General features: G+C 38.3%; 1 protein-coding gene across 1 annotated transcript in view; it reads right to left on the bottom strand.

The window, feature by feature from the left end:
- Window positions 1–23,201, bottom strand: part of LOC145768185 (phosphoribosylformylglycinamidine synthase-like) — a 91,678-nt gene that overhangs the window by 14,717 nt on the left and 53,760 nt on the right. The window contains exons 5-14 of the mRNA XM_082579661.1: window positions 14,791–14,918; window positions 13,288–13,512; window positions 7,999–8,303; window positions 7,260–7,622; window positions 5,501–5,743; window positions 4,949–5,115; window positions 4,646–4,720; window positions 4,157–4,433; window positions 1,962–2,077; window positions 1,536–1,683 (exon numbers count right to left, since the gene is read on the bottom strand). Of these exons, the coding sequence (XP_082435787.1) occupies window positions 1,536–1,683; window positions 1,962–2,077; window positions 4,157–4,433; window positions 4,646–4,720; window positions 4,949–5,115; window positions 5,501–5,743; window positions 7,260–7,622; window positions 7,999–8,303; window positions 13,288–13,512; window positions 14,791–14,918 (2,047 nt within the window). The remainder of the gene's footprint in view (window positions 1–1,535; window positions 1,684–1,961; window positions 2,078–4,156; window positions 4,434–4,645; window positions 4,721–4,948; window positions 5,116–5,500; window positions 5,744–7,259; window positions 7,623–7,998; window positions 8,304–13,287; window positions 13,513–14,790; window positions 14,919–23,201) is intronic.

Below are 23,201 nucleotides of genomic sequence, written 5' to 3'. Positions count from 1 at the left end.
AATAGAACAAATATAACATGGAGAAATAGAATCAAAAATTGGCACTAAGGCACATTACTATATGTTACTTCAACTCGTAGTAGTGCGGTATCATTCAGGGTGAGCAGAAATTCCTTGGACCAACTGATAAACGATTTATGAATAGAAAATAAATAAAGTTTCATCATAAAGGTATCACAATGAAAGCTTAAAATACTAGGAATAAATTTATTTATTTATTTTCAATGTGCCCGCCCGTCTGTTATGGCCCGTCCTTCACTTGGGTAATTCTCTCAATTCTTTGTCGGAAGTTTTCGATCCACAACTCCACACCATGACAGAAGACAGTTTTTGACGGCGGTAAACTGTTTTTACAGAATCTTTAATATCTGCTGAAGACTTTGCATAAATTTTATCATTCTGATTATTGAACTGAACTTCAATTGTGAAGAGTTTTTCGTGTGAAAAAATGATCTATTGTCCTGTCATGCCTGCTTTCAGTTCTCTTAGAAGAATCTGTGCTTTTTCAAGTCTCTTTTGCTTTTAGAGAGGTGTAAGGAACTGCCGTTTTCTCATCTTGTATGGAGATAACTGAAGATCCTTTTCCACAATGGTTCTCATTGAAGTGTTGCTCACATTCATGTCTTGAGCCATTTGACGGATGGATTTGTTTGGGTTTCTCCTCACCCTTTCTCGGACAGCCTTAATCACTTTGTTTGTTCGAGCAGTGCGAGATCTTCCTCTCCTTGGACCATCTTCAGATGTACCAAGTTCCTTAAATCTATTCACAACATGGTAAGCGGTGGATTGGGAAACTTTTAAGAGCTTAATGATCTCATAGTTGATTTCCCCCAAGCGATGGGGCTGAATGATGGCTTCTCTTTGGCTCATTTTAGATCTTACAATCAATGCTTACAATCAGACCCACCAAAATTTTAGAGAGTTTAGCAAGATATTTAGCCTATTAAAAGGCATCTAAGTGACATTCAATACGTGTAATCATAAAATGAAAAAAGTCCAAGGAATTTCCATTCACCCTGTACTTATATTTTTAAATATTGTATGCTTGGTTAATGGTTATGTTCTTCGATGTAATGGCGTAGAAAAGGTTTATTCATGGTTTTGAGGATGAAACAGTGCATCCTAAAACGTTTGGTAAATTTTTTTGAAAATTCAATTACCACTCCTGTATTTCAATTTCGTGTACCACTCTGCTACTAGTGGTGCTGCAGAACGTTTGGAGCGCTCTTTCAAGGAAAGTTTGGGGCAATCATCGTTACTACCCAAGAAAGCGGCTATCCAACCTTTAATGTACCGTAATACCGCCGTACTTCCTATGTCAATAGACATTCTGCAAGCCAGCTGCTGAACCACGGTCAACTACGCACGAAGATTGACATATTACTTTCCACGTTGTACGTACGCATTGTACTCTACGCACGATTTCCTGGGACTGGCAAACCCTGCTTTTAAATTGATAGTGATGATTACTTATTTTTATGTTTAGTTGCCAAACAATTTAAAATTATATAGAACCATGCTGTGTTGTACGTTACCTAAGCAAGGCTTGCAGTTGCTCAGGGGAACATACACTAACCAGGCACCACCACCGGGGGCTTTCAGATCAGGGGTAATGGTTTTGGTAATATCCATGCAGGGGGCATATGTCGATATGACGAGAGAACCAGGAGATTTAACGATATCCTAGAAACAAGTTGAATCCGAATCAAAATAATAAATAATTAACCTAGTTTGACAAGCATTAAAGTACATGGGACCCAGAAACACTTTTCTCTAGTCTAAGAGATACTAAGGGAGTTTGAGTTTCAATGTAAAATCAGTTTAACTCCAAGGATAAGGCTGGAGCTCATTAGTGGTAATTTTACAAATACTCAAGGCATCCCACCAATGAAAAACTATGAAATGAGCTAGACCCAGCCATTATCACCTTAATTAAAGAATTATTTCCACTAATTACCAACCTCCCCAACGGTTGCGGCCATACTGAGAGAATCCTTTCCGCCATCAACAGCTATACCCAACCCCTTCATGACGTTACACATCGCTTGGCATGCCTTGTAAATCTTTGCCCCTTCACCTGGATACATTAGTGGTTGGAAGCGAACAAACCGGACAAGGCAAAGAGACAGTTGAGAACCAATGCGTTAATAAACAATACGTTAAACTTTAAAACTGCATATACAGTATCAAACTAAGCTTGTCTGCAACTCCTGCAGGACATTTGAAAAGTGGTTGACAATCTTTACACTTCACGGAGACTGTTGAGAATTCCATTTCTCCGAAGTTGTACAAAAGCTTACTAATGCTTACATACTGTAATTTAATACTTGGATAATGCAAAAAGTTTACAGTTACACCAACAATTTGTTACCAATACCAAAATCAACTAATCTAATAAAAATATTTCTTTGAAAAGGCAAAAGCGTTGTAAAATCATTGAAATAATAAAAGAATGAAATCTTGTTTTTTTTTCAGAACGCAGTTTGACAACGTAAAGCTCATGCCAATAATGGTCCTGTTTAAATTTATCTTAAATTATCTAAGAACTGGAATCTTCACCTGAGCAACTTTATACCGTAGTTATTTAAAAGTTATTTTTGGCAATTACATGTGATGCAAAGTAATCATTATTCTTCAATACCTTTATTATAGAAATAGATGCATAGATTGGCGTTGACTTTTTACTGAAGTAAACGAATTCCAGGAGGGGAATTCCCCACTAATTCTGACAGCGATTTCTTAATTGCCGATTTTCTGCCAAAACGATTATAATGCGCTGTTTGTGGACTCACATGTCAGTCGGTTGCAATTGTCGTGAAACATTTTGCGAACCATTTAGTTTGGTTGTAATTGCGTAACGTTGGCCGAACGCCCAAAGACACATAGCGAAGACACACATGCTTAAATAGGTTTAGGTTACTTGATCCCAACCAGGGTGAAACGCGAGTATGGCGTCTTCCATTATTGTTCAATCGGGGCCTTAATGACTACAAATACCCACATCTCCATATAATGTGTTTGTAATTGTATTTATTGTGAAATATGAAAAAGTATTTGGCCACAGTGCACAGTCGCAACTCAAGGTCGCTAGACTGTTAGACGACATATTGTCAAAAGTCGTAACAGACAATCTCGTGACTCAACGTTGCATAGACGAGATAAAATTACGAAAACACTCGCCACGTTTGCCACAAGACATTAGGCGAAGCAGATTTTTTTGGACAAAGGTATCCTGTGCATTCGCGTAAACAGCGCAAAACCGGCAATTTATTTTTGTAAAGTTGTTGATGCTTTTTATAAATACCGTAATAACAAAAAACCGAGGAGGCCTGACAAGGCTGACATATCTCGTCTCTCTCTGTCTCAGACCCCTGCCCCCGAGTAATCGACGCCTATGGATGAACATATACCAAATGTCCGGTTGCGGTTAAAGCTATCAAATCCTGTTATGCCCCATTGCGTTGAGCATTCTCATCTTTAATGATTTTTACGTACAAGCGGTGAAGCGGTAACTATGAAATTATTACATCATTTGCGATTAACAATTTGAGGACAATTTATCGATTTTTGTATAATCGTTCCTATTAGCCTACATAACCGACAAAACCAATACCAACAAAACACCAAGAATCTTGGAAACTTTTCATGCAAGAGGCAGTTAATCCTTGAAATCAAATACGACAATAAAAGATGCAATATTTGTGGTCATTGAAACGTTTTTTCTTTTATCAATTTCCGATTAATTTCCACACGTTACTTTCCTTGTTGTATTGGGAAAAAGAAGAAGAAAAGAGAATAAAAAATTGTTGCTGTGACAAACACTTCGCAGTGAGTATATTTCTTAATTGCACATTTTACTGGCCCGGCTTTGCTTGAATTCAATTGCTGTGATAGCGACCGCTCAAGTCACGAGTTATAGTTTTCACTTTGCACAAGCGCAAAAACTATTAGACACGATTTTTCGCCCTAGAATTAAACGATTGCTGGTCAACTCATTCTGGAATGAACACGTACTAGAAATTGGCGTCGGCACTTTTTTTTAGACTTAATTCATTATTTTGGCATTTACCTTGGCAATCGCCACTTGCCGACACCAAATTCGAAGGCTACACCTGACAGGTTTTAAAACAGATTCCTTGTTTCTCGAATCTTTTACCTGGCAATTTAGCCGGCCACATCCAATTTGCACTGCATTTAATGTCCCTGATGTCAGAGATGGTAGCAAACACCATGTTGGTCAAGGCCTCTCCTACCGTCAGCCTAGCACCGGCCTCCTCATCCACCAGCATCTTAATCGGCTGCTCACCAATCGACGTCGCCGTGCCAACTGTAGAGAAGTGGGACAGCGCAGTGACAGCAACATCAGCTAGAGGGGTGTGTAGAGGACCACAGCACTGCTGCTGTGCTATAAGTCCCGTCACAGACCGATCCACCTGAAGGAACAAACATATTCTAACAGAATATCGACTATCGAGCTTCATGAAAGTTAATGTATGAGAATACTTAGCAACTGCTACATACACGGCCATTAGTTATTAACAAACCTGGCTGACTAGTTAGTTGGTAAGTGACAAACCATCCAAACACGAGGTTTACAACAACTTCCCAACTTCTCCGTATTTAAAAAACAAAACAAAAACGACACCTTGTTTGTGAGGAATCTTTTACTGCCCACAGATGGAAGCTTCAAAACACGATTTAAAGCTTCCGAGAATGCAATCTGAAAACAAAAACAACAGATGTATTCATAGCATTTCATGCGAGAACACTTAAGGCTTCCACTGACCATAAATTCCTGCTGCATGAAGCAACATCAAAATTGCGAACGAAACTTTGGCAGAACACATCACTGATATTTCCTTCAAGTTTAAAGCGGTGTATTTTTCTCTTTGTCACATTAGTAGTAAGTTCAGGTCAAGTGCATAGCAATAAAGCAGGATTGGCTGACCTGTTTAGTCTCGAAGCGGTTGACTTGTCTCGGTCTATCAATCAAGTTATAAATCTTCTGCGGCATCTTTCCGAGCACTAACTTAAGATCGAGGTCTACTGGATGCTGCTTTGGGTTCTCAATGTCATCCAAAGTGCCAATCGGGACCCCATCTTCGTAATGAATCTCTAAAATACAAATAACATCTACAGGTATCCTGCAACAGAAAACAACACAAACAGAACTTTCCCATCTTGATAATTATCCAGTCGGTAGAACAGAGTAGCGTGAGTTATACGTAAATCTCAGATTCAAACCTTGTTGGGTCAAGTGTCGCCACTTCCCAACAAGTCATCTCAGGAGAACAATCTTACTAACTACTAAGTCTTACTAAGTCGTAATCTTACTAAGTTTTACCTTTATTTAAGTTTTACAATCTTACTAAGTCTTACTTATCTCTTCTTTACTTTGCCCTTCCACACATTCCTATTGCAATATCTCCTCAAGTATTTTTTAACAAACGTTGTAAATCGTGTTTAATCTCTCAAGTAAGAACGAAACTATGATACAGACCCTGATCGGAGAGCACCACCCTGCCGGTACCATTCAATTCTCCGACCACATCAACGTTGCATCGTTCTCTGTGGCAGATACTCTTCAAGATTGGCAGTTTGCTTCTGTCTACAAGCACGGCATCTGACTCCTGGTATTCAGCCGTCCAAAGCTCCAGCGTATTGAGTGACTTGTCACCAAGAGTGAAGGCCTTTGAATAGATTACGGCTCCTGAGGGTTCCACAATTTCCTTGAGCACGTTTCCTGTAAGTAATAAGTAACAACCCACTGCAAAATGGTACTCCTGAAGCAAGCAATGACCAAGCAAGTCAACTATTACTGCGATGAATAGATTCATCATCAACACAAAAGTTATTTTTCACATTAATTCTTTGAAAGCAATCACTGAACTGAATATCATTAAGGTGACGTATAATAGCGATTGATATAATCCATCTACGAGAGGCGTTATAAAAAATCGTGGAATTCTCCCATAACTTAATGCAAACAGGATTAAAACGGTTCGAAGATGTCCGTCAGATGACATGGTTTTAGCTACCTAATAATTACGACCAACCTTTATTCTTTTGAGAACAAAGTCGTCAACAAGTGGTTGAAGAAAGGTAGTATTATGGGCAATGGTAAGTTAGAATAATGAGAAAAGACATCAAACTTTAGAAGAAACTTGGTTGTAAAACAACGGAGATCATTCAAGCATTGTAAAACGTTTATGCGGATCGAGTTTTGAAGCACACTCGCGTTTACGAATTGATGGAAAGATTTCGAGACGGTAGAGAAGATGATGCGCGCTTTGGAAGACCAACATTCCAACAAGGTCAATTTTTTTTTGAAAAACTGATGCTGTTAAAAGACTAGTCACAGAAAATGGAAGATTACAGTTTTTCAGATAGTTGAAACCATTGACATATCTATTGGTTCATCGCATTCCAATCTGCACGAAGATTTAGGCCTTAGCAAACGTTCTACTAGGTAGGTTGTACAAAATCATCCAAAACTGAATAAGTGAAGTTTCTACGGCGATTTTGACCAAAATATAAGCAGATGACAACTTGTTCAGTCGAATCCTTATTCCTTACTGGAGATCAAGCATGCATTCAACAGAATGGTATTGCAACAACACAGCAGTTCAAATGATGGCTCACATGCGGATCACCTGGCGAAATCAAATCTGAGAGGTCAAGAAGGTAACGGTAACGGTTTGATAAGACTCTGAAGAAGTGGTGCTTGAAGACTTTTTAAAAGGTCGGAAAACTGTTTTAGAAGCCTATTACAAATACAATAAAGTTTTAAATAAATTGAAAGCAGAATTAGGTAACAGCGTTTGAAAAAGCTGCATCATGGAATCATCTTCCACAGTTCCACCATAACAATATTCCAAGTCATTTTGCAATCTGCATGCGCTACAAAGAAAGTTTTAAAAGAAGTTCAATGGGAATTGCTGCCTCATCCACATAGCCAAGACCTTGGCCAATCAGACTTTTTTATTCCCAAAACCCGAAAGGTTATTCTAACAGCACAGAAAAGTAAAACAGGAAGTAAAAACATGACTTACAGAGCGCTTTGTAAAAAAGACAAACACGAAAAATACACGAAAACGACGCCCAGAGCAGTTGACAGCTCTACACTAAGTAGAAAAATAAAACTATTCCAATAAAAATCCAATAAAATCTTACAAAATTCCACAAATATTTTGAATGCCCCTTTTACTTCTTACAAACAATCATTCACAAACATAATGGTAGTAAAAAAGCACATTTACCGTTTCCACCCGCACCCTGATCATGGATGGAAAGAAGAGGATTGTCTTGATGCTCAATGCATGCACGTACCACTCTGTGCAACTTCTGCTGCATCTCAGCGTCTCCCCGCTGAACAGCGTTGAAATCGCGACTTGCATCATTGGCTCCGTGCATCTGTGATGAAGCACACCCCCCACCAACCCCAATCCTATATGCTGGCCCACCAATCTTGGCCACTAGGAGACCGGAAGTATCGTCTTCCAGCTTCTTCTTGTTCAATTGCTCATCGTTGATGGATGATATCCCTCCACTGAACATAATCGGCTTCAGCCACTCACATCTCTCACCATCGGGAAGTCGCATTCCAAACGATCTGAAAAAACCTGAAAAACAATTGCACACACCAAACTAATAAAAAAAACGCACTATATTATGTTAAGTAAACATTTTTATCATTTTTTTTTTTTCGAGAGATAAATCAATTAGCCAACAAAGAACACTTTAGGACACCACAAAACAGCGGGAACCCTGGCAGAACTTACGAGCTCAGCATCAAGTTAAATATTGGAAATACCAACCTGGTAAAAATTAAAATAAAACTTGTTTTTTGGATAGTCAACAAACACATAGTTAAAATGCAATAGCTCCTTCCTAAAAAAAGTTATAGAATATCAGCTAGAAGATTTATATTTTGTATCAAAATCGCCAATGACTTTTTGGTGATTCGCATCTCACAACGCCACCATGCAGACAACTCACCAGCTATGACAGGTTCTCCGAATTTGTTTCCGTAATCACTAGCGCCATCACTTGCCTCGATAGCAATTCTGCGAGCAGAGGCCAAGTTTGGTGCTGAGGGCCAGTCACAACCGTCTTCCCATGCTAAAGGATAGTTTGGGATGTTTAGGTTCCCCACGCAATATCCTGCCATTCCCGCCACAATAGCAGACCCTCGCCCGATCGCATGTTGGTCTCTCTGTCGCCCTCCGGTGCCAGTGGTAGCTCCAGGGAAAGGGGCAACGCCAGTCGGAAAATTGTGGGTTTCTGCCGTCAGTGCCAAGTGTCTAAGCAAAAATGTGATCCGAGTTCAGCATATACTTTCAAACGGAGTCATTTAAAAGTACAGGTAATGCAAGGAGTCATGACTTGTGATGCAAAAAGTACAGTACGAGCCAAGAAACACTGGTAATTTATGAAGTCTTGAACTTAGTTCAAGACTTCAGCGTGGCCAAGACGCGTTTTCGATAAATTCTATTTGATGAAAACAAAGTTTATCCTTCAGAAATTTCATTCTAAAAGAAATAAAAACATAGCTACGAAAGTTTCAGTTAATAGAAACAAACACTGTATCAAAATCCTTTTTATTTCAAACAGCTCTAACACAGTTTATTATTTTTAATATAACCTGACCTTTCAAGATTCACAAGGTTGAATAAAAAACTGTCAGACCAATTTATATAAGTCAAAATAGCGGTAGACCCTAATAATGTATAAACAGGGCCGTTGACAGGATTTCTCGGGCCCGGTACCCATTTGTTTTCGGGCCCCCTTCATCGACAATGTTATGAATATAATAATATCAGGTTGTGTAGAAACGTTTGTTGATGTGCTGTTAAAATGAGGATAACACTTGCCGTTCAAAGTAGAAAATTAAGAGGAATATCATTTATGTAGCCTATTCTCAAAGATTTGTTGTATCCACGAATTTCCCTAACTGTGCAATTACGCATTATTAGGGATTTCTCCAGAAACCGCAAAATTCTTGCTCTCAATTACGATCTTCGTCAGTATGTTTAAAATTGTTGGAGTTTTCGGCTAAAATTAATTCTTTGTAAAGTAAAGTAGCCGTAGGAGTAAAACATTTGGGGGGGGGGCGAACATAATTTGCCCAAATTTTGTCTTTGCGTATATATTTTCAAAAATACTAAATTACTCACAATCTCTGAGAATCATCAACTTGGCTGTGTACGAAACACAAGCAAAAAAAATGTTGGCTATATACAACAGCAAAACAAGGCTAAACTTACTTTTAATCTACTTTCATAGACCTGTCTGTGTCCCATTTAAATAAATTATCAAATTAAAATATTCTTGTGTATCATAAAAAAATATTCAATAGGCTATATTAAGCCTAACTGGATTCAAAAAAATTTGAACTGAGACTTCACCAATAACTGGATAACAATAATTGCTGAATATTCATGTCACCAGATTATATGAAAATCTCCAGCCCAACTTCAATAAAAGGCTTGACCAAAAGTAGCTCAATCTTTTCAATTCAAAGATTCAATATTTGTACATTTGCATAGAAAAAAACTAAAATGACAATCCGTTCACTTATCAAACCAGTAACATTATTTAATCCATGCTGCTTCAAATCCTACAGCCTGAAAAGAATTGGACAGTTTATCATGCTATGTGCATCAAACTTCCACCTTTGAACAAAACTAATTTTGATACCAAAAATATTGATATTATATTACAATGAAATAGTCATAGTCAATGTTTTTTCAGAAGATCATTACAAAGATAATCTTACTTCACAATGAAGTAGCTAGGCCTACTCAAATCACAAGCACTGAAGAAAAATCACTCCCAGATAATAACTTCAAACTCAATCGTTGCCACAAAATACAGACCACATTACCAAAACATGACACAAAAATAGCACTGTTTACATTGCCTGATATATTAACTGCATGAATTGGATGACAAAATAACATAACATGTGTCTTTATATTTGATTGTTGTTGCTCTAATACTGTGTCATAGGTAGTAAATAACTGAGCATATCAACCTTGGGACTGGCAAAGACAAACAGCAGTTTATACAAAAAAATTCAATGCTGAAAACAGTTAAACCATAGCTCACAAAAACATGAAATTAAATACAGGAAAATTCACAAGTTGTTTTCATTTAATATACTTTTTCACTTTGTACATAACTATAGTTAGTGGCCGGGATCAATGCTCACAAAGGTGGTGTATATGTGGCCTCACATTGCTCACAACTGTTGATTATTAAAGTTTGTAACAAATCCTTATTTTGTTTGACCATATCTAAAAATGATAAGCTATCTTTGTAGTATTTAAGTCAAGTTTTGCGAGCATAGCATAACTCATGGTAAAATTGACTTATCCAATAATTGGAAATTTTTACCCAAATATTTTTACAAAGTTCAACTACATTACCGGTAGTGAGATATAAAGAAAAAACAAAAACTTTATAAGCTCACCAGAACCCAGCAAGGTTTCAAAATTCTACCAATGAAGAAATGTAGGCTAGTGTGATGATATTCTAATGAACATCTGTAATAAGCTTATCTCAGCTTGTCGAAGCATTATTTTCTGCAAATACTAAATCGAAACTTAACATTCTGCCCAAATTTTAATACCAATTATAAAAGTTTTCAAAATTGTTATACTCTGTTTTACATTCAAAACAAAATGTTTTTTATACAAAATGCAACTCTATAAAGTTACTAAATTGGTAGAATGTTGAAAACTTATGGTAAGAATTGATTTGTCCAAATAACTAGACATTTTTGCCCAAATGATTTTTATAATCAACTACATTAGTAGGATATTGAGAAAAAACAAAAAATCGTATAAAGTTACCAGTGAGTTACCAGTAACCAGTAGGCTTTTAAATCTTACCCATGAAGAAATGCAGCCTACATGTTAGTGAATATCAGTAATAAGCTTACCTCTGTTTCCCAACTGTGCTTTTTTACAGTTCTATTTTGCAGTTGTCGAAAAAAGAAAAATATTTCGTGTTTTTGAAAAAAAAATCATGGTTAGGGAAATCACTAGGCTATACCTGGAAGGGGGCCCGGTACTTTACCATCTGGCGGCTGAAGTAGCTGTTTTAACCTCTGGTCGCAATTCCTTTAGATCTGATTATAGTAAGATCTTGATAATGTTTGAAGTCGCGGGGAATCTTTTAAATCCGGGCCCCCTAAATATTCCGGGCCCGGGTCCAAAAGTACCACCTAGACCCCCCTGTCAACGCCCCTGTGTATAAAAACTTGTAAAACAACACGGTGTGTAGAGTTTAAACCAAAACAATCGCCTAATGATTTATAGCCATTTAACGTAACGAAAATGTTGTATTTACAATTCTAAATACAAGTTCTATTGATTCATCGTTGATGCAGAAAGATGTACAAAAAACTGGCGTTGTTGCTGGTCGCTAGTAAAATCTATCAGCACAATTTATTATGTTACAATTGCGATAATTTTAAATCACTTGACTGTAATTTAAAAATGTGAAAGAAAACATGTTACATACATGGGCTTACTAAAACTGTAAGCCAAATAATCTTTCATTCTATTTTGACTATAAATACGGTATTTCAACCATTCTAACGTCACAAACGTCATGAACTTACATAGAAACCATAACGATACAAACCATGCAGAGGCGTACAACATACGGCATGCATGCCATGGGCCACACACCATGCTCTTCGTACGAATCATCGTGATTCGGCAATTTGGTATAACATGATCCTCGTTACAAACAAAACTTACGAATATTTGTACGAAAATATTTTTCTTCGTACGAATATTTTATTTTCTTTGTAAAAATCGTTTTGTTCGTACGAAGACTTTTTTGTAAGTCACAATTTTCAAAAAATCCTCGCAGAAACTTTTTTCGTGGATTTCCACGAATGGGTAAGACCATTCGTGACTTTCACGAAATTTTTTTACACGTAAAGTTAAATTAGACCCAAGCATGCTTGCTTGATTTCATTGCTTTTAAGATATCCAAGCAGGAAAGGTAAATTAGCCTATTCGTAATGGCAAATACTTGCCTGTTTTTTTCTTGATGAAATATATTACGATGCAGAAATAGGATAAGGAAGCAGAAGTTAGAAATTCAAAGTTGTGACCGACAAGACTAACTCGTAGGACAGCCTATATCTATTTCTTCGGGAAGCTATTTTCGGGACAGTTTCGCTGTTTATGTTAACTATAACTTACTCGATTACTAGGCTGACTGAAAACAACTGCAAATTTGTACAATGCGTTTACGTAAAGATTTAGAAACTATGCTTGTTCTTAAGTAAGCTATTTACTGTATTACTAATGGTGGCCGGTGTCAAAAACATTTGAATCATTTTTTTATTCGTGCATTTATTTTAGAGAAATGTTAACTAAAAGTAAAGTAAAACATTTTGCTAAAATTAAAATCTTTGTGTTTCAATATAGTCTATATATGATTTATATAGCCTATATAGTCAATATATATATAGTCATTTAGTCAATATAGTCTATATCAATATATAGTCAATATAGTCTATATATACAGTATAGTCAATTTCAATACAAAGCTCCACAAACAAAATATTCAAACACGAACCAATGACACAGAGTATGTGGCCCCTGAACACGATCTGTAGTATTCATTAATGTGGCATGTGGCGCCTGATATTATTACAAAGAGAAACACAATAAATTGCTTGCTTTTAAAGAAATTGTAGAAGGGTTCCTGTTTTTAGCGTCCCTTTTTGACGTCATATTACATCTCAATGTTGTTAAATTTAAACTAGCCTGTTAAAAAAACATCGCGGAGCTGTTAAAAATATGGCATATGAATAGATTTCTCCGTTTACACATGCTCAAAGATCCCAGAATAAACTGGCAGCAGGGAAAAAATACACTTGCATAATACTGAAGCAGGTCAGACTCTGTTCTGTTTCTGAATTTATCGCATTACGAAAAAATCCGATTCAAGAACAAACGAAAAATCCACAAAACATTTACTGCAAAAACAATTTTTGTCACAAGTGTATTGTGAATATTTGTACACTAAAATTATCAACTGGCAAAAAAATCCAGCCCAGCTCCAATCCTTCTCCTGCTTTTGCCAAGAATTCCAGACTCCTACTGAAACCCTACACCCCGGCTTATAAATACTCCAAAACTCCAGCTCCTGTAGCCTACACCTCTGGAAGCCGGAACGCAATGATTTCTTAACAGTCGTTGGGGTCCTTTGCCAAACACGTTCAGTGAGCCCTGACCTAGAAAAACAAACAAAACTCACTTGACTTGAAGCTGCGTCACGATCTCTGAAGGTTGGCCCGGATTTGTTGCAACGATGTTCAGCACCTCTTTGCCTTGAATCGCGCTGCCATTGTCATGGAAGGCTATTTTATTGTTCTTGTTGCTGTAGTTCAATGTATTAGTCACCATGGCAAACAAAGACTTTGGCTTCTCTTCTCCTTCTATCACAAACTTGGCTTTAAAGAACCAATGTCTGCTATGCTCACTGGAATGAAAATGTATTTTCAAGAAATAAAATTAGCTTTGAGTGAAGCTCACACATACTGCCACAGTCGTCCTCGCATAAGCAGGAGTGCAAAGTGTAGACTTGGACAAAAAATACCCGACTACTTTATTTATATTAAAACCGACTTTGAGCAACCCTTGTTGAAGTAACTTACGAGACACTTTAAAATTTTAAATCCTTCACAGTTAATGTGATTGTATATTGCAGTGGTTTTCAACCAGAGTTCCGCGGAACCCTAAGGTTCCGCCAGTAAGTCTAGGGGTTCCGCAAGTTTACATTCAAATCCGAGAGTCCATTTTAATATTATATGCAATGCATATTGTTTAAATATAATCAAATATTGATTAGGTTTGCTACTGATGATCTGCTGATACTGTTGATCAAAAAAGTTTCTCGGACTAGGCCACAAAGGGGGTCCACGCAAACCAAAATTGTTTTTAAGGGGTCCGCGTTAAAAAAAAGTTTAAGAACCCCTGCTTTAGACTGAATGGCAAAATTTGCAACACCACAAATTGCACAGTCGCAGACAGTATCACTGAATGAGGACTCATTGTTGCATCATCCTGTATGGTGAATAATGCTTTGGTACCGTTTTAGTTTTCATGCGTGATCAACTGACCATAGGCTAAATTATTATAAACTTAATTATAATAATCAAATACAATTTAAATTCCAAGTTTTGTCATATCTAGAGGGAGCCGCTTCAGAGAAGCTAAAGAGCAGCATGCGGCTCCGCAGTTACAGGTTGCCGACTTCTGGCTACTGTGACTAGTCGTAATGAATAAGTAGCCAACCAGACTGTTCTAACTACCGTCACCTATTCAAATTTGGTTTGGTGACTTTATTGACTACCGTGTGACATCTATTTAATGATAAAAAAAGATTATAAAAAAGATTTAAGCGAAGGTGAGGTGCGTCATTCAAGCAAGACGTCAACACGCCACTGAGGCGTCATACAGATGGGGTCATTTGAATGGCATCATAACGTCTTACTGCGTATTGGGGCTCCTCACTTCACCTAAAAGCAAGTTAAAACATGAAATTCTTATTTTTTGTCTGTTTATTAATAGTTTGAAACGGTAGTAAGAAATACTTGCCTAACTCAGAACAGATGTTCTGACACACCACCATGCACTGTAGAGAACCATTATAAGATATGCTTTGTTCCTCATTGCGAATTGTGAATTTATAATTAAAAAAACTGGTATCAAATTCGCATTTAAACTGATAAAATTAAACCAGTGTGAGCTCGCTTACCTGTTGGATTGGGCAAGATCAAAACATTCAACAGATGTGGGGTTTCTTTTGAGCTGATGACGAAATAGATTAGCGTAGAATGTGATATCCCAATCGTCAAACGCAAGCCCAAGCTCATCACTCGCACCCTTTAAACAACACTTTACAAGTCAAATAAAAACAATAATTAATAGTAGTACGTATTTACACAGTTCCACATTCAGTGCAAACCATGCTTCACCGCATAACAGTCGTAATGTGCAGAGATATAGAATGTTTTCTAGTGAGGTTTGGACTCATTTACTGCTTCATTTATACTTAACTGGTTTAGAGAAAGCTTTTGCATAGCCTATGACTCAACGGTGGGCAAACTGTGGCTCGACAACACAAATTTTGTGGCTCTTGTATTGAATCGTAATATTACAAAAAATTAAGATTATACTTTATAAATATGTTATCTCGCGCTGTCAACCAAGCAGTGGCGTACCTAAGGTATGGTAGGCATGGCTCGAGCCATGGACGCTACGTTGATAGGGGCGCAAAAATCGTTTATTAAAAATTAAAATTTGTGACTTATACTTTTTTCAAAATCTAATTTGTGCTCAATATAAACGAAAGATCAAAAAGCATTCTCTCTTTTACTGCAGCCATTGTGACTTTGCAAAAGCAACATTGTGCCTCTCCTGGCTCATTTTGCGTTCAGTCAGCAACAATTGGAAGTTCAGTAAAGTCGCTAAGCAGCTATTAGTTGAAGCTTAGAAGTAGCACCAGAACCAGGCGCGGATCTATGGGGGGGCCCAAGGGGCCCGGCCGCCACCCCCCCCGAAATTTTGTGAGAAATTGTTGAATGGTTTGATATGCTTCTAAACAGCTGATATTAGTCCCACAGCGGACTTACAACCCCCCCTTTGGCACGCGTGTGACGTCACGATATTGAGAATGATGTTTTCAGTCTTTATGTCTCTAAAACAAAGTTTGCCTAATTTTAAGCGAAACTGCCTTAAAAGAGAGAGTTTTGCCAATACCAAACGTTCAAACATCTCAGCCAGGAATTAGCAACAAAAAAACATAGAGACTTAGTTTTATTACCGAAAAAATGCCGAAGAAAACATGATCTTATCCTTTTGCTATGCCACCGGACAGCACCATTTTACAGGAATATTTATACCCATATTTTTGTTGAAAATGCTCTCAGAATGCACCAAATTTAAAGTAATTTTTCAAAATTTTCTGGGGGAGGCCCCCAGATCCCCCGCTGCTGGGTGTCGCCTTTGGCGAACACGCCGTCGGGCTTCGCCCGTCAAACCCTCCACATTCCTGGCTACGCCACTGATGGTTCATATCTGTTTTATCTTTTTTTTACTTTGTAACTCATTTTCAAATTTTCTGGCCCCCCCCCCAAAAAAAACTCCTAGATCCGCGCCTGACTAGAACTTATATACTTATTCATTTTTATAAGAATTTGTAAATGTAATCTGTGGTATGACTTCAATTTGGACTGACCAGAGCACTCAGTGTGTTCTAGGAAGAAATTAGCATTAAAGTATTATGGAGCCTACAAGCATGATTAATTGATTATGAAATTTTGAGACCAAGAATTAGGCTAGGTATGATTTATTAGCTGCGCTGGCGCTGCCTAGCACTTAGCAGTCTGAAGTTTTGAGGTTCATTCACAACTTCACAAGCTGTGCTTTATGAATATACGATACCATACTTTTATCTAACTTCAAAATGAACACTTGGAAGAATTAATTCGCACAGCATTAACAACTTATCGTCCTAATTTTCAGAGATTAATCAATCATTCAATCATTTTGACAAGTACAAAACTGATATGGATAAACAACCATTGTGTTTTCATTGCTGTTATGTTATTTTGTGTCAACTGATTTTGCGGCTCGCTGGTGTTTTTGGTTCGGTTGGCATTAAAGAAGAGTGAAGAGAGCGGTGATGATGGTGGTCTGCTATAATCCAGTACAGAGAATTCCCAGTTTGGAAATAGCCTTTTTAAAAAAAAAAAACTTTTTAAAAAAATTCTAAAATTTTACAACGACATCTGTTTATTCAAAGGAATTAGCTTATAATAGAAGTTAGCCAAGTAAACTGTCAGCGAAAAGGTCTCAACTGAAGAAAAAACAGGTATCAAACGGCGTTTATGATTAACAATAGAGGTTAATTAAATAAATTCTGAGCCAAAAAACAGCAAAAAATTCTTAACTAAAGTCTTAGCAAGAACAACATAAACAGTTATCAAATGTTAAATGGCCTTCGAAACTACCGTGCCGGTATGCCATGTTAGGCCGGCTTCCACAACCCAATATTTCTCCATTCCGTTGATATTTGAAATGTTTTTTCTTCACTCGCATTCACAATATTTTTTCACCAACAAAGCAAAGTATGAGCAGCGCTGTCGACCTATAAAAGCTCGAAGACTAGCTCTACAGTACACCTCCATGGGAAGCAGTGCATTTAAATACAACTGCAAATATGTTTCAGGTCCTTGTTTGCGTTATTCTTCTCTGAGTGAACGCAAAAGCACAATATCAATTAACCGATTTTTATAAACACATTTTTTTAAAGGCCTACTAAATGAAAATTTCAAACGGGAATTAGGCATTAAAATGTGTAAACGAGACATTCAAGAATACATTTCAAGAAAAATTACCGAAAACAAAATGTTTTCAATGGCGCTGGCAAGGCCCAAAGTCCAATGTTTCATTTATTTTCATTTTTTCAAAATAACCAAAAGTGCAAACACTGCTCGAGAATACGTCACAAAAGACAGCAATAACAAAAGCGACGTTACCACATCTGATGTTTTGAGCAAACTGTCTGATGTTTTGATGTTGAAATCTGATGTTTTGATGTACATAAATACATAGCCTACAGGCAAATTGCCCGCAGTAACAATTATTGCGAGATCAGCTGATTGCTAGTCTCTAGTGACGCAGACTATACAGTAGGGTGGTTAATAAAAAAATCAATTTTTGAAAATGATATGAGCTACCCTGCCAAAAGTTTTCATTTCCAGAAAAAATAACTTGTGTAAAATATTTTTGAAAAATATTAATGTTTAGGGGTGCCCCAAGCCCCCTAAAGTTTTGGCGATTTTGTCATAAAAGCCTAAACTTAAAATGGCTGTGTTTCGAAAACGGTTCATGCTAACATACAAGTGTTTGGGTTCATTTTAATCAGCAAAGTGAGTTCTATGATTTGGCAAAGAGTAATAGTACTATAAAGTGAATTTTCAAATTTCTGATTTTCATGTTAAATTTTGTTATGTGTTCTAAAGTTGAATTATTGCTGTACAATAGTAAGCCTATAAGTCTATTGGTTATTACCAAAGTCCACACAAGGTCTTAGGTCATATTGGGCCCCCCCACTATGACGAAATGGGTGTTAGGCTGTTAGCTGTTTAAAACAAGGATTTTATGGCGACCAACCACTCACTGTTGCCCAATTAAGGTGTTCTTTGATGCTTGAGGAAAGCGTTTGCGATGCTGAGACACAAGCTGCAAAAGGAATTGCAACTGGTCTTCACCTTTGGTCAAATATCCAGAAAATGTTTTTACAAGGGCAACATTTCTTTCAGCATAGTCATTACCCAGCAAACATTGATTGCTGGGCCAGCATCGGCTATATGCTGGGTATGTTGGCACAAGGTCGGCAATTTCGTCCAACATTTTGCCAACATTGCCAACAATACGCCAACAATTTCAATACATCTTATTAAGCGTTGAAAAAGGTCTCAAAGATTTTATTTCAGGTTTATTTGTTTTAAACTTGAAAAATACTAACACAAACCTCTTTTCATGTGGTATTGCTTCTAAACACAGTTGTGTGATTGGTTAACATCGGTCAGAAGCATTGCCAACGTTGTGCCAATTCATAACAATTTCGGTGTTTTCTTTCAAATTATGCAAATGTATGCCATCATTTTGCTACAATTTAAAATTTTAATAATAGGCTATCAATGCTGTTATTATTTTCTGATACCGTACAAGTATATTATGAATATTTAAGACCAGCGTTGGTCAGAAGTGTAGCCAATGCTTTTATTACTTATTTCCATTTTTAAAAATATCAGTAGCCTACAAACCTTTTTTATGCGGTTTTGTTTAAAAATATGTTTCTGTGAGCAAGCATCGGTTAGAAATGTTGCCAACGTTGTGCCAGTTGAACAACTATTCAAAAGTTTTCTTTCAATTTATGCAAATGTACACCATCATTTGCTACAGACCAGGCCAGTGAGAAGATAATTTGGGCCCGGTACCAATGAGATCTTTGGGCCTCTAAACAGTTTTAAAAATAACGCACTACATCTAAATATACGCGGTAGTTTGTTTGTTTTTCCGGACACCTTGAAGAAGTTACGGGCTCCTAACTGTTATAGTCGTCATCTACGTTGAATATATGTAACTCGTGACCAGCGTCACTACATAATCACAGTTCAGCGTTTTCTGGTACAGACGTTGGAATTGATTACTACCGCACTGCGCGTGTAATCAATTGAGCGTTCTGTACCACGTTCCTTAGTTGATTGTTTTGCGTTTCTTTCTTACTATATATTGCGTTGATTTTATGCACTGAATCAGTAAGTAACAAGAGGTAAATGGTTTTCTCACTTGGTTGGCTATCGCTACAATTATTATTGTTTATTTTATATTAAACGTCTGGAAATACAACAGACATTTAACTGGCGTCGCCGGCAGGATCTTTACAGAATTTCTACAGGATTTTAGAAACATGGAGAAACTGATCGAAGTCCTGCAACAACAAATTGCCAACCAAGAACGCCAGACGAAGGAGCAAATTGCCAGACAAGAAGAACGTCACCGAGAACAAGAACAACGTCACCAAGAACAAGAACAACGTCACCAAGATCAGACGAAACTACTCATGGAGCAACTACGAGAAATGCGAGCCCAAACTTCAAGACCACAACCAACAACAATACAACAGCAGGTATCTTTACCTAAGTTCGTAACGTTCGATGCCACCACTGAACTGTGGGCAGACTATTGGAAGAGGTTTAACACCTTTGTAGCAGCACATTCAGTCGCACAAGACAAAATGCCGCAGGGTTTTCTCACTTGGTTGGCTATCGCTACAATTATTATTGTTTATTTTATATTAAACGTCTGGAAATACAACAGACATTTAACTGGCGTCGTCGGCAGGATTCGAACCTGCGTGGGCAATCACCTCACCAATCAATCACCTACAATCTACAAAATGTTAACAAATTTGGCTGCGCAGGAAACAAACCCAAAAGAAGTCAACGATCTCACCATGACGGAAATTACAAATTACATGGCTCAACAATTCGACCCAAAACGCTTCATCGTGAGGGAGCGATTCCGTTTCTGGAGCGAAATGAAGCGCAAGCCCGGTGAAACAGCTCAAGAACTAGCCATCCGCATACGCCAGGCAGCTGCCACCTGTGACTTCTCGTCCATTTCAAATCCATTGGACGAAGCTTTACGTACTCGTTTTATTTGTTCAATAGGTAACGAGGCGGTGCTTAAGGCGTTATTCAAAATCAGAGCTGATGAACTTACTTTCAAACGTGCGGTGGAGGTTGCATCAGAAACCGAAGAGGCAGCCAAGGTGGCCAAAGAAACTGTTTACGGCACTCCACCAGTACCAGTTGCGAAAGTAAGGACCATCAGTAAACCTCCAAAAACTAGGCAACTTACAGGTACTTTCTTTTCTTCTAAAAATAAAGAATGCTATCGCTGTGGTAATTCCAACCACAACGCCAATGACTGTAGGTTTAAGAAAGCCACTTGCCATTTCTGCAATATTACGGGACACTTACAGAGTGTTTGTCGAAAGAAAGCTAGACAGTTCAAACCTTCTAAGGTAAATTGTATCGAGGAAATTAACATGCTTTCTAGTTCTTGCAGAAAACCTCGAAATTCAAAGTTCGAAGTACCGATCTCCATTAATTCGGTAACCACACACTTAGAACTGGACACTGCTACAAATGGAAATTTCCTTTCCAACGACGTCTGGACTCGGGTAGGCGCACCTCAATTGCAAGCACCAGTGTCGCAGTTCCAATCTGCTACCAAGCATCTAGTACCAATCACGGGTTCTTTCACGGCCCAGGTAACTTGTCCTTCCACGGGAAGGTCAGATAATATTTCTTTTGTAGTCACGACAGTCAAAGGACTGAACTTGCTAGGTCGTGATGCAATTTCGTCTTTAGGAATTTCTATCGATAAATTCCTTCTGTCTAACTATTCTACTTTACAGAGTATCCAGTCATACGACAAGCCTGATAAGAGTCTGGAGAAAGCATGCTCCCTCTTATGTGACGAGTTCAAAGATGTTTTTAAGCCTGAACTCGGGTGCTTACGAGATTATGAACTAGACATAGATTTTAAGTCTGATGCTAAACCTGTTTTTCTCAAACCTAGGCCTGTACCTTTCGCGCTAAAGGAGGACTTAGCGCAAGCCTATGATTCGGGAATTGCACGTGGTGTATGGACACCAGTTCAGTTTTGCGATTGGGGCACACCGGTTGTTCCAGTCCGTAAGCCTTCAAACTCTTCAGAAGCGAAGGCCAAGTTACGCATATGTGGCGATTATTCAGTCACGGTGAACCCTTCCCTAGAGACCCATCGTCACCCGTTACCCTTACCAGAAGACTTAATGCAAAAGTTGGGTGGTGGGTATGGTTTCAGCAAGATAGACTTGGCTGATGCCTACAATCAGATTCGACTTGGTCCTGACAGTCGAAAACGACTCGCATTAAGCACTCACCGTGGCGTACTTTTACAAAATGTTTTACCTTTTGGCATATCTTCTGCTCCAGGTTATTTTCAGAAGATCATGGACGACCTTACAGCCGACCTTCCAGGGGTCGCAGTCTACCTAGACGACATTCTTGTCAGTGGCACTACTGCTGAGGAGCATCTCCAGAATCTTAGACGGCTCCTCGATCGACTTCACTCAAAAGGCCTGAGGTGTAGGAAAGACAAGTGTAAGTTTGCACAACCTCAGGTAGAGTATCTCGGACACATTTTGTCCAGGCAGGGCATCTCCAAAGATCCCAAGGTAAACGCCGTACTGGAGATGTCTGCCCCCACTGACGTATCTTCTCTTCGTTCGTTTTTAGGTTCCTTACAATTTTATTCGAAGTTTCTACCGTTGAACGCTTCTACTGTAGCAGAACCACTATACCATCTCACGAAAAAGGACATTCCTTGGAGATGGGGAAAACAAGAGGAAAACTCTTTTGCTCAGCTGAAGCATCATCTATCTACTGATGAGGTTCTTACACATTTCAATGCGTCACTTCCGGTAGGTATCGCATGTGATGCTTCTAGTGTGGGCATCGGTGCTACTTTGTTTCACCGTTACCCAGATGGCACAGAACGGCCTATAGCAAACGTTTCAAAGATATTAACAGCTTCGCAGAGAAACTATAGTCAAATTCAAAAAGAGGCTTTGTCGATAATTTTTGCGCTAAAGAAATTCTATCAATATCTTTTTGGTAGATCATTCATTTTGGTCACAGATCATAAACCATTGCTTAGTCTTTTTGGCCCGACTAAATCGACACCTTCTTTGGCAGCAAATCGTTTGGCTCGTTGGGCACTCTTTTTGTCGCAATTTACATACACTATTGAGTACAGGAAGACGAAGGATCATCAAAACGCTGATGCTTTGAGTCGCTTACCAGCAGGAGGGGATAAAGTCTTCGATGAAGAGGAAAGTGCGGATGACATTGATATCGTCTGCGCTATCGATGCTTTGGATTTACAGGTCCAGACCCCAAATGCTGCCTCACTGCGTAAAGAATCTTCTAAAGATCCTACCATTTCCACGGTAATGCGTTTCATTCATGAAGGATGGCCGGCCAAGTCTTCTCCACAAGACCCGGTCGAACCGTTTCGTAAGTACGCAGACTCTCTTTCTACTTGTTACGGATGTCTACTTTACGGTTCCAGAGTGGTCATCCCGTCCAAACTTCGTCCTTCCGTCCTTCAATTGCTTCATGAAGGACATTTCGGCATTGAGAGAATGAAGCAGTTGGCAAGAACGTCCGTCTACTGGCCAAACATTGACCGAGACATAGCGGAACTTTGTCACAAGTGCAGTACCTGTGGCGAATATCAACCGCAATCTAAAACCCAGGTCCAATCATGGACGGTTCCAGAAGCACCGTGGAGTCGCTTGCACATAGATCATGCGGTAGAATTCATGGGTTACCATTGGTTACTCAGCATTGATGCTTTTTCTAAATACCCATGTATTCATGCTACTACTTCTTTATCTTCAACAGCTACTATCAACCTGCTAGAAGAAGATTTTGCTCATTTCGGCTATCCCCATACTATAGTTACCGATAATGCTACTACTTTTAAATCCACAGAATTTCAAACTTTCTGTAAGGAGAGGGGTATGGTACACATCACGGG

Source organism: Aplidium turbinatum, chromosome 4, assembly GCF_918807975.1.
Source record: "Aplidium turbinatum chromosome 4, kaAplTurb1.1, whole genome shotgun sequence".
NCBI lineage: Eukaryota > Metazoa > Chordata > Ascidiacea > Aplousobranchia > Polyclinidae > Aplidium > Aplidium turbinatum.
The sequence above is the reverse complement of the archived record's forward strand: the minus strand, read 5'-3'. Positions and strand labels throughout refer to the sequence as shown.